The sequence below is a fragment of the Pomacea canaliculata genome, linkage group LG9 (genome assembly GCF_003073045.1).
Source record: "Pomacea canaliculata isolate SZHN2017 linkage group LG9, ASM307304v1, whole genome shotgun sequence".
Lineage (NCBI taxonomy): Eukaryota > Metazoa > Mollusca > Gastropoda > Architaenioglossa > Ampullariidae > Pomacea > Pomacea canaliculata.
In genome coordinates, this window is record NC_037598.1 from 12,094,362 (window position 1) to 12,106,232 (window position 11,871).

General features: G+C 39.4%; 1 protein-coding gene across 4 annotated transcripts; it reads left to right on the top strand.

Moving 5' to 3' along the window:
• Nucleotides 1-973: 973 nt before the first annotated feature.
• Nucleotides 974-10,900, top strand: LOC112572274. Of its 4 annotated transcripts, none has more exons than XM_025251863.1 (3): nt 974-1,367; nt 3,352-3,582; nt 5,021-10,900. In XM_025251863.1, exons 2-3 carry the CDS (start codon nt 3,407-3,409, stop codon nt 6,267-6,269), a joined length of 1,425 nt encoding a protein of 474 aa, XP_025107648.1. In that variant the 5' UTR covers nt 974-1,367; nt 3,352-3,406; the 3' UTR covers nt 6,270-10,900. The 4 variants fall into 4 exon arrangements, with proteins under 4 accessions (XP_025107648.1, XP_025107646.1, XP_025107647.1 ...); XM_025251861.1 differs by having other exon boundaries at nt 975-1,467; XM_025251862.1 differs by lacking the exon at nt 974-1,367 and adding an exon at nt 1,692-1,929.
• The last annotated feature ends 971 nt before the right edge of the window (nt 10,901-11,871 follow it).

Genomic DNA, 11,871 nt, shown 5'->3' on the forward strand with positions numbered 1-11,871 from the left:
AAGCACAGATACTCCAGATAAACTGCATAGCTCGGATTCCTCTAAAGCCATCGGCATGGTACGTGTGTTCGTTGGAACAGGTGAAAGCATGTGCCACATGCAGAAAAAGAAGAAGGTGCTCAAGACGAGATGCGGACCCAAGACAGCCAATCTCCAGGGTATGGACTTCATTCACGCAAGCGCCATCTTGAAACCAGAACGACGCCTTTTCTTTTTCTTTTCGTTGCAACGTCCTCGTACTAATCATGCTTTTCTTAACAGTGTTAATATTTGAAACAATAGATTATTACAGATGTCAGGATTTTCATTTCCCCAATGCCCTTTTAACTTGTAGGACCTTGATTCAGTATCTGACTTGAAAAACTTACGTTGTACATTTGTATATATTTATATAATACAGTATGAGTATCTATATTTCTAGTATTTTTTATCAGGTCCAAGTGAAAGAACAAGTTTCTATCCGCTATATTACATCTGTCGTCGATATTCATCGTTTGTACAGAACGGCACCCACCAATGTCTGTGCAATCTGACTTTTTTTTTTTAAGAAGCTCTCATTCTCCCCACGACCATGTGGCACAGGAGGACTCGCTGTGCAACATCGAAAGAACCCCTAGTGAATAAGGTCCATTGGTGACTATAGCATGATTAGTCTACTCTAGTGTTACGTAGTTTCTTTCTTCGTACCATCAGTCCATGCTATTTCGCATACAGTATTGCACTCTGCGGGTTTTAAAAAAAATCAAATTAGCATGAACTTAAGTAAGGTGACCAGAATTTTTTTTTAGCCAGTCCGGGGACACGAGCCAGGAAAAAGGATTATGTGTGTGTGTGGGGGGGGGGGGTAAACTAGAGCAGAGTAGACTACATACATCCTAAAAAGAGGACTGTCCCCGGATGGCCACCTTAACTAAAACCGTCTAACATGAAACATTCTGCCCACCACTACAGACTCTGAAGGTGAGAAGACTAGCGCAAGCCATGCTAACCTGACTTATGCGTATTTGGGTCACCTCATTGTGGATATTGAAGGGGTAAGGGTCGATGTCACAGGTGCTTGCGATCACGAGTTGACTGTCGATCTAGGCACGGAGTTTTATAGAATGTATAACCACGAACTTGTCTCACCCCGTGATCTAGGGGACTGAAAGGGTCCGAAGGTAGGCGATCGCACAGCTGCAACTGAAGACTCTCCAGTTAAATAATCTTTATGAGGCCGAAAAAAATCAGTATTTGGGTTACACACACTGAGCGACTGTGCTATCTCGTCTGTGTAAAAACATTATCTACGACTGTGCACTGCCAGGATACGAACTCTGCAGATCGTGATGCGGGAGTAGTCGGCCGTTGTTGTTCATCGATCAGCGGTAAGAGGGAAAAAACACAACAATCAGTGTAATCGGATACGACAATTACAACGACCAGCGCCCTTTTAATAGATGAATTATATAGCCAAGGTCACGAGATGTAAGTTTTAAAAATCATCTCATTACACTTAAATTATTCCAGCATAAATCTTTGGACTGGTGATAAAAGTGCGAAGCTTGGGTTAGTTACCCGACACTATTTGAAAATCAGCTAATTTTATATAATTGTAATTAAATCTTTCGAGTAGCTGTAACTGATTTTTTTGATAATTTTTTTCTCTTGCTAAACCAAGCAAAGAGAATAAAACTGTTTGGCGAAAACCGTTAAAACAATTTGCTGGCTCGCGCGAGGAACGAGAGCTGACCTCCCTTGATCCAGGTGGCAGCAACTGCCGCTGGTGTTAAGGAAGCAAAACCTCAAGCATTGTTGGCTACTGCCAGCTTAGCGCTTTCCCTGCATGATTAACAGACCATTGCGTGCACATTTATTACTACTGGGGACCGGGCCACAATTCTCAGCACTCCAATAAAAGGCTGGCACCATGCCAGTGGTCCCTGAAAGGCGAGTTTTGTCGCTAAGGCATTTTACGTGACGAACCACGGGCGATCAAATAAGAGGGAGAGCAAAAATGGTGTGATCGTACGATTAAGATATTCGGAAGTACAGAATTCTTGATATGGAAGTGTGGCAGAGGCAGTGAAAGCCTGGTAAGTGGGAGTTTTTTGGAAAAAAAATCAAAGACTACTGGACATGCATATAAGCCTTTTTAATTTAGTTCATCATGACTTCATCCTTGATAAAATAGTTAGGACTGGGAGACTTAATTATTAATGGTAAATTAAATAAAAATTGTCAGATTTAGTTTTAACAGAGTACTACACAAACCACAAAATTTTTTATTGTTCAGAAAACCGAGAAAGATTCACCCCCCCCCTTTTTTTTTTTTAAATCAAACTACTCACACATTGCTGATCTGAATGTTTTCTTGGTGTCATGAGTGTGCAGTTTGACAGAAGGACATAAAGAGAGATTGATAATGTACTGCTGCACTGATTTTGCAATGGACTGTATGTGTATTTGTGTTTTGAGAGACCTCAGACTTCTTTATTCTGTAGGTTTATGGCTATGATCGAAGGGAGGTAGACAATGGACAAGTGCAAACATTTACATTTTGTAGTGTGACAAAAAGAACTAACCCATGTAGCCAAAGGTCAAACATGATCTACTAAACTATCGGCTAACTCTTATTTCAAAACACAGGACTGGTAAGATGTGATACAAACAGTTATATTTTGCAGAAAAATAACCTAGTATTTGCTTGACTGTGGGCTTACAATCAGAAGATTTAAACAATAGAAACAACTGGTAAAATTGGTGTCATTTATCTTGAGTGTAGGAACACAGTGCTGGTTATAGTATGAGGAAACAGCTAAACTCTGCTGATTGATGGGGAAACAACAAGAACAGCATGCAAAGACCAAGGCTAACAAACTTTCTTTTGTGTGTGTCAATAAATGATTATAAAGAACATTTGTAGCCTCTTTAAGGTTTGTGCTCGTACACCTTGTGTAAGTCTGGGTGTTATGTAAAGACTTTGAGTCCACTTTCAGTTGTAGAAAAGGTGCTGTGGAAATAAATAGGCTTAATTAATGTATTTTATGTGCAATGATTTTAATTGGCTGTTTTATTGCTGGAAATGTATTGCCTAGCACTAGTCACCTTGGAATAGGGGAATGCTTGCAAGTTAAAAATGCAAGAAGTTCTTCTATTTTATTAATATTTTTGTGTTGTATATGGTATGACAGAAGCACAAACAATATTTTTTAAGATCACATTAGCTTCAGCTGGAATATTCAATGAAATTGGTTAATATTTTGGAAAGCAGTTAATAAAGGGAAAAAAAATATGGCCAGGAATTTGTGGAAAGTTTCTACTATACCATAAGCTAAAAATAACTTAGTTTATAATATCTATCTATTGCAGGTGAAAAATAAAGGAGAAAGAATCAAGTGAGTGAGTACAAGCACAACTGTCAATAATGTCTAGGGGTGCAGAAGATAGTCTTCTGGCCCTTTTGGAGGCTATGTTGACTCTTGCAGCACAGGACATTGGCATACGGCGACCTAAACCAGCAATCAAACCAGGAGGCTATCCAGAAGAAATCTTTGTAGACCTCACAGAGGAAGAGAAGGACAATATAACATGCAATATCTGGTATGTTAAGTTACTCCCACCTCTTGTTCTTGTTATTTGGTTCCTCTTTGTATTTTCTGTATTTGATTTTATTCTTCATTTAGTACAATTGTTTATTCTTTTTTAGCTCATATGTGATTTGTTTTCCTGTCTCTTGTATCCTGTCCATGTTTCCTTAGGAGTGTGGGTATTCGCTTTACAAATTTTGCATTTATTATTATTAGATTTTTGCTTCAGCATATGAAACTGGGTGCTCTACTTTTTGAAGATTTCTGCCCTCTTTGGACAGCCTGTCTGCCTCCTTGTTCCCATGTACACCGCAGCAGGAAAGTATCCACTGTAGAGTCAGGGTAGTTTTGAAGCTGAGGGTGCTAAGCTGCCTTCTAGTGATGTGCACCAGCTATCTGATGCCACTTGTGCCTTGGAGGCTCTGAAGAAGTGTTCTGCTGTCAGAACTGTGTTCAGTGCCAGAGTCTTATTGGAGTTAAGGGTGTTGGCTGCCTGTAAGAGAGCACTGGATTCTGTGCTGAATCTGGCCAAGTGCAGTTCAGTTGGAAAGGATCTGCTGAGGCATCTAGGAAGATAATGACTATTCCTCCTGCCCCGTTCACTGTTTCTTCTTCGGCTGAGCTGTCAGTGTAGATGTAGGCCCAAGTATCAGCTGGTTATAGGTTGTTCAACATCTCTAAAGTAAGGGTTCTTAGGTCATTCTTGAAGATCTTTTTGGTAGTGACACCAAAAATATTATGGGTAATATTTAACTCTGCAGCAGTCCATTCCTCATAGCTCTTGGGCAGTTCAGTGATGTGTGGCTTGTTGGGCTTGTCCTTCTGTTGGAGAGCCTTAGTCTTAATGGTTGGTGCTGTGTTGTTTGAATCTGTTTGCTTGTGTGCGGTCATGGAGTTTGTGGTCTTTTGAGCTTTTTTCCCTGTCTGCGCACTTTTTATTCTTATCTTTCCTCCAGGGAGTTGTCTTCCTTTTTTTTTTAATCTTCAACACAATTGCTAGAGTAGTTTTTATCCCTATCATGATAAGGTGGAGAGCAGCATTCTTCACCCTGTTCAGCCTAGCTATGTTATCTGAGCAGCAGTTGTCCATGACAAGGATGTATACTTAAAGTGTGGTTGCACACTGCTCTGGATTCTGCTCATAAACTTTCTCTTTAAATCATGCATGAATGATTATATGAAATTTATGTCTACATCAGTAAAAAAAATTTGCTTTTGCCGTGTTTTTCAACTATCTCTTGCAAATATATTTGACATTGTTCTCAAAGATGGCATTAAGATTCAACTGTTGACTGTAGTTCTTATATTAAGTGCTGGCTAGATTCCACTTACTGCAGTTTTACTTTTAGAAAGCCACTCATCAAAATACTTGCATGCATGCATGTACTCACATGCAGAAACTCAAAGTGTTCTACTTGCCAAGTAACAGATGGTCTTTTTTCTGTGTACAGTTACCAGATTCTGAAAGATGCCATGCAGTGTGAGAATGAACATAAGTTCTGCCACTCTTGTCTTTTCATTTGGTCGACGACTGGCCAGTATGCAAATCGTATCCGCTGTCCAGTGTGCCGTGGGCCAGGTCAGTATTATCGCAACAAGGAGGTAGATGACCAGGTGGCCCAAAAAAAGGTTCGCTGTCACTTAGAATCATGCAGATGGGTTGGGCCTCTCCTCCACTTTGGTACACACAAGCATACAACATATGATGCTGGACTCTGGGCTCAGGAGCAGGATGATGAAGACGAGGTAGACTCCTCCAGTGTCCTTGAGCTGCCATACCTTGGGAGGGCACCACCCCGCCTACCACATCACAGTCAATCTCGCTTCACAGGTACAGGGCTTACGGCCAGGTTGGTCCCTGCCAGAACCACCATTCCTATGGCCTCAGCTGCTGATGAAGTAAACCATAACACAGTACCACATGTCACTGGTGCACTTCTGAGTGGCAGCAGCCCAAGGACAGGTGCGGGCAACATACTTTTTAAAGACAGACGAACTGGTAACACTGTTTCAGTCCCAGGTTTAGGTAGCTCTAACCCTCCTCTGCGTTTGACAGTTCGCCAGCGTGTCCACCCAATCAGACCGCACGGTCGTGTAGCTATATCCCACACAGATGACAACAACAACCAGCATGCCATCCCATCCATCACAACCACATTAGGATCAATTCATCGTGATGGATCAGATGAAAGAAGAACACCAGCTGGAGATGTACCACACACTCCAAGACCTCCCTCAGGCCCTCGGCCAGCCAATTCCACTCTGAGGCGCAACTTACCAGTCATTTCATCCCAGCGCTTACGCCTGACTAACATGACCAGCAACAGAAGCAGTGACTGGCTCTCATCATCCTCAGAACGTGACAGTAGGGAGGGAGCAGGGGATGGAGAGGTTGCAGCACCTGACTTCTTCAATGCTGCTGCCGAGCAACGCTTTGGGCTTGGAGAAAACCTCACACAGATCCGAGACAGGCTCCAGGAGAGCCGCCAAAGGCTGAACTTGCTCATGAGCACTTTCAGTGGAGAGCTGGAGAGATCACGACAAGAAATGGCCGACTTCCAGATTGAAAGGGAGCGACAGCGCAGAGAGCAGTTGTCAGAGGTCCGGGAGCTTGGGCGTCGCCTGGGGCAAGTTGCCAGTGAGCTGCGAAGGCTGCTTGATCAACGTCATTCAAACCAGCATGACAGCTCTGATGAGTGAATCGCTGTGTAATTGAGATTACCCAGTTTATCTTGTGGAACTTCTCTTTCTCATCCTGCATTTCCTTTTAATTGTTTTTTTTCATCCACTTTTCTTTCTTCTTCTCACACACCTAAGAGAGGTTCAGCAGTGGAATGCTATGAAATGTGACCATATGGAATTATCTTATGGAGTGACTTGACTGAATCATTAGGGTGTCTTTCAGTCTGACTAAATCTGGCTATATACATATGAAAATGAAGAGATGTTTGTGTTTGCATTTAATATCTATCAGAATCCTCTTTATAATAGATTACATGCATGGTAAAGAATTGTTTTCAAGATGTATCACTTTAACAATGATAAACTAAAATTTTTGTTACAACACCATTGTTCCTGCGTTTTTCTTAATGTTTGCTCATACCTTAGTTTTGTTCTCTGGCTGTTAGAGTTGTTAGGTTTAATACTCCAGCCCCAACTTTCCCTATATTCTCTTCTGCTGTTATTTTGATTGGCAGGTTTCCAACAGCTGTAGTTTTTACCTACTAACCCTAACCACATTTCTAACCCTTTGCTCCAAGCAGTAGAGTAAAGCTTAATTGTGAAAGAGAATTATGGTAAAGAGTTAAACTTTCTTTCTGTTGTTTCTGCTGTTCTCTTTTATGAGTAACTGAAGTGCCATTTTATTCCAAAGGAATTTTGAGTGAATGGTTCAGATGACATCTGTGTTGTACTCAACTGGACAGGAAGACAAATCTTGCAATGAGAACAATACAATTAACATGTTATAAATTTCAAGGGTTTGAGAAATTTGAAGAAGCAGTTTGGGCATTAGGAAACAGACTTGAGAAACATATCAGCCTTTTTGGCTTACACCTGTGGCCATTGTGTCCTATTGAAAATGCTTGCTTTTCCTGTTCTTCTGCATATCCTTCTTTCCCTCATATTCATGTGCTTCTAACCATTCTCTTTCAGTAGCTGATGACAGATGAAATATGGAAGGAAATGTTTTGTAAAATATTTTTTGAAACTTGCTTCTACATTTTCTTGTGGCTTGATAAAAATATTACGTAAATCATTTTTTTAATTATAAGTATCCGTCCAGGTATTTCTATTAAACTGTAATGTCATGATATTTATCCAGTTTGTTGCCATTCTTTAAAGTGTGACTTGTATTTGAAGAAATGCCTGTGAACACATCTGCATTGATGGAGCAGTTCTTGTTTTGCACGTTTCAGTTATGCAATAGTGTTAAAATATGCAATTATATTTATCTATAACAGAACTTTTATTGAATTCATGCCTTTAGGTGTTTATAATTTTGTGGATTATGAGTTATAAAAAACTGCATATAAGAAATAGTATGATGGGACTAAGAAATGTGATACACATGGTGGTATGATAATAAGATGGGACCAAGGAGGTTGGTACATTTGTGATGGTATGACTGATAATAGCAATTATGATGAAGAAGTGAAGGAGGATTGTTATGAAACTATATGCTTTTTTTTATTTATATCTTGTTATGGTGTGTTCTGATTACACTCAAGTTTTTTGTAACAGCACATTTGAAGAAAGAAAATAGAATGAGATGACTCATGCAACATTTCAGGATCCCATCCATAAACTGGAGGTCGTGCAGTGCAGGGTCCTGTAATTGCAACCATGCCACACCCTGGATGTCTGCAGATAAAATTTAGGGCCTTTAATTGCTTTGGTCCATTGTTTCCATTTCAGAGTGTTTTCTGCAGCTGTAGCTATAGATCTGGTAGAAGAACTAATCCTTTATACTCAATGAAAAAAAAAAAGTGGCAGTCACTATAACTTTCGGCATTTATCTACATGCCTCCTTCAGCAATTAAAAGTTAAGTAACTGATGTGTTCAGTGAACACCACCCAGTAGCTATCAATCCTAGACATAGCCGCATGTGTCTTATCTATAACTAAGGCTCCAGAAAGTTCTATGTTCTGTCATGTCAGTATTTAATATGACATGATGAAGTATATGCCTTGTATATGGAGGGTATGTGTGTGTGTGTTTGTGCAAGAGTGTCCAGCCACATGCATATATGTACAATGTATCTTGCTTGTAATTGCATTTAAAATCTGTCTTGAATCCATGTATGGGTTATTCTTGGTTACTGTGTTGCTATGAATTGGTCACCAACTTAGAGAATGTTTTTAGGCCATTGCTGCCATGTTCACTCCTTTTATTTACTCAGTATGATCAAACTGGCAGTGAGCTACTTAAACATCAGTTTAGTGGTGTTAAGTACCAGAGTGTTAAGTATTGGCAAGGTGTTACATTCATTCAGCTGCACGTGTTGTGTGATCGGTTATAAATGTAATTACTAAAAGTGTCCAGTTATGATTTTATCTTAGTTAGGAGAGTTGTTCACATATCAGCAATTGTCCAATGGGAGGAATTTTCAGGGGTTGTAGTTTTCCATGAAAGAAAATCATCTTCGTACTTTGTGCAGTCAATATCAATAACTCCACCATACTAAATACTAGTTGCAGTGGTGTGCTTATTTCACCTATAAATGATACTTCACTAATAGCACAGAATTTTACGTTTGCTTAACTACCTACAATAATAATCCGTATGTCATTGATCATGTGATTTATTCTACCAGTGATTTTCTTGTTAATTAATTAGTTAGTTTTCAGTTGACAATCAGTATTAGATTGCATATCTTGTGCAGTTTTTGTTTCTAGTGTTTCCTTTGATTTTTGTTTTGTTGACATTATTTTCATCTATAGATTTTTCTCAACAATTTTATCTCAAATCAGTATTTATTAGATACAATTAGTAGAGTTCATTTTCCCACATGTAGAAAGAGGCAATGTTTGAAACTAGTGAATTCTTCCCGTTAAGGTGAATTGCAGGTGTGTCAATTTTATTAGTGTTAAGTGGTAGACTCTGGCTCATGATATGAGAAGTTTGGAGGAAGTCATAGTTTGCTTATGGCCGCTAGTATCGTGTGAAGATCATTTGCCAAAAAATGAAGTTACTTCCCTTCCCCCACCCTACAAGTGCTAGTGATGTGTGTGTGTGGTACAGTCAGTATTCAACCCAGAATGTGAACAGATTAAAGGTATAGTGAAGGCTGTGATGGCAATGATAAGGCTATGGCATGCTGTGTGACGTCAGCAAGGGAGAGGAAGGGCCTTTGTTGGGATTTGAACTCAAGTAATCGGTGTTGTGTTGTTAGTTGGATTAGTGATACAGTGTACATATTACTGATAACAATCAAGATGGCTATGAGCAGTATCCAACATTATTGCATCAGTAGTAATTTTGTGTAGTGCACTTTTGCATATGAAACACAATACCAGTCTGTTAAAATATGAAAACTTTTAACAGGTGTGACACAAGTTTTAGGTTTGTGGCTGTGACAACCAGTCTAGAAATATTTCAGTTAATAAATGCTTTAAGTTTTTATTTTAATGATGTGAAAGTGCGTGTACTGATATTGTGATAATTCATACTAGTATGTATTTAAATAACAAAAAACTATGGGACACTTCATTCTGTTCAGATGTGGAAAGTATTGATTTACAGCATATGAACAAATATATGTGACTCCCATACAGAACAAAACACAGTTTTCTGCACAAGTATTTGCAACATATTCAATAATTTTTACTGGAAAAAACCATCAGACAGAAAGGTATGAAATCTTTTCATTTAATTAGGTAAATCTTGGAGTTACAGCTGTTGATATAGGAGCCCAAAGACTAGTTTTAATATTTGAATTTTTCCAGATGTAAACAAAAAATGAGGGCACAGGTCAAGCCAGCAAGTGACTTGCATTTTAGAGCCTTTCATGCACTAAAGTTGTTTTTCATTATCATGAGTAATGGTTATTCATTTTGTTTTCTTCATATGTGACCATTAGAATCCAGCTGCCTGCAGGACTAGACAGCACAGTGATCATATTTTTGGCATAACCCTGTGCCCAAAAATATTTTTTGAAAATTCCATTGTATTATGCTTAATTTTCTTTGGATTTTACAAGAATGTGCTCTTTTATGGAGGATTGAGGAACAGTTTATTTCTGTTTAAAGTTTGACTACAATTTTGGTTTGTCTTCCCGTTGTGTTTATTTTGTATGTTGAAAAAGTTTGAAATTTATTTGTTATCCGAGTAACAGTGTGAATTGTGCAAGGTCATGTAGTCATCGAGTTACATAAAACGATGAATGGCCTTACTTACCCCCACCCCCCACCACCCTGTTACTCTGTACTGGAAATGAAATGCATGTCTCCGTGCAGCATTTCTGTAGTGGTCACACATTTTCTGTAGGTCGGGAGGAGTTGTTCATATTACTTTTCACCCCACCCTTGACTCACCATTGAAAGATGTTTTTGTCTGATCTGTGTTGCTAGTCATGCGATTGCATGTGAATATTATGACGTTGCAGGACTTACCAACATACTGATAAGAGATTTTGCTATTTAGGCCATATTTAGCACTTTCCTATGTGTGTTGCTATGGAGATATCTTGAATTTTTTTTGTGTGGGTGAGACTGCACTGAAGGTAGATCCTTTGCATCGAAAAGGTGCTCAGTGGCATCAAGCAAACTCCATATGAGAGAACTGGTAAATAATTTTGCTGAAGAATAAATACCAGTGATAGTAACAAGAATATTTTATGTGTAGTTTTTGAAGTATTTTTTGGATGCTTTAAGGTGGTGAAGGAGCACTGAGGGTAAATTTTAGATATGGTAGATGGCTTAGTGAGCCATTGCACAAATGGGCCAGTGGCCAAGCGTTTGGGTCACATATTGTTCCACTTTATTTTAATTCACTAAATAATGGGTTTGAGACATGCAGTCTCAGTTAACAATTCAAACAGTATGATTTGCTCACTTACCTGTGATATGATTTTGACAATAATATATTGGTGTGTTCTCTCACACTGTATTTGCTTTGTTTTTCATTGTTGGAGTTGCCAGTGAAATAAATTTGCACTAACATGCTATGTTGATAATTTTGACCTGCATTCATTTGGTGAATGACAAGGTATCAAGATTTAGAACACTTCATATACTTCCTACTGCTTCGGGGTGGGATGGGAATAGGAAAATATGTTAACTGTTAGATGCCCCACCTAATGTAGTGACAACATATCGCCATATGTATATCCTGGAGAAATTTTCACAGGAAGCATTACTTCGCTTGACTTTGGACAAGGCTAGCAGCAATACCTTCATGATTTCAACAAAACGAGCATTGTAAAAAAGATAAACCTGGGGTTTGGTTGTGCAACTGGGATTCGAGGTACCAGATAGACTTGAGAAGGGACTTGAAGAGCTGCCCTCTGTCTTTTGTCTTTGATGTGTTTTTGCCGTTTGACTTTCTTTTTATGTGTGTTGCCACCTTCCATCTCAGTAGCTTTAGCGCCTTTTGCCCGGGAGACCTCGGATCCCCAAGTTTCCTTTTGACCTTTCGTCTGTGGCGCTCACACGCGTGTTTGTGTAAGAGAGAGAGAGCGTGTGTGGTGGCTGGCTGCATGTCTGGTTTAGGTGCAGGGACTACTGACTGCGATGTCAGCCTGGTTGTTATCATGTCCAAACAGCCGACGTGACATTATTGAAACGGCACCCTTCACGGGTC

Excerpts from the sequence above, each read along its gene's own strand:
- LOC112572274 (XM_025251863.1), top strand. The coding sequence starts at position 3,407 with ATGTCTAGGGGTGCAGAAGATAGTCTTCTGGCCCTTTTGGAGGCTATG. Across the intron at positions 3,583-5,020 it reads AATATAACATGCAATATCTG|TTACCAGATTCTGAAAGATG; the intron begins GTATGTTAAGTT and ends TTCTGTGTACAG.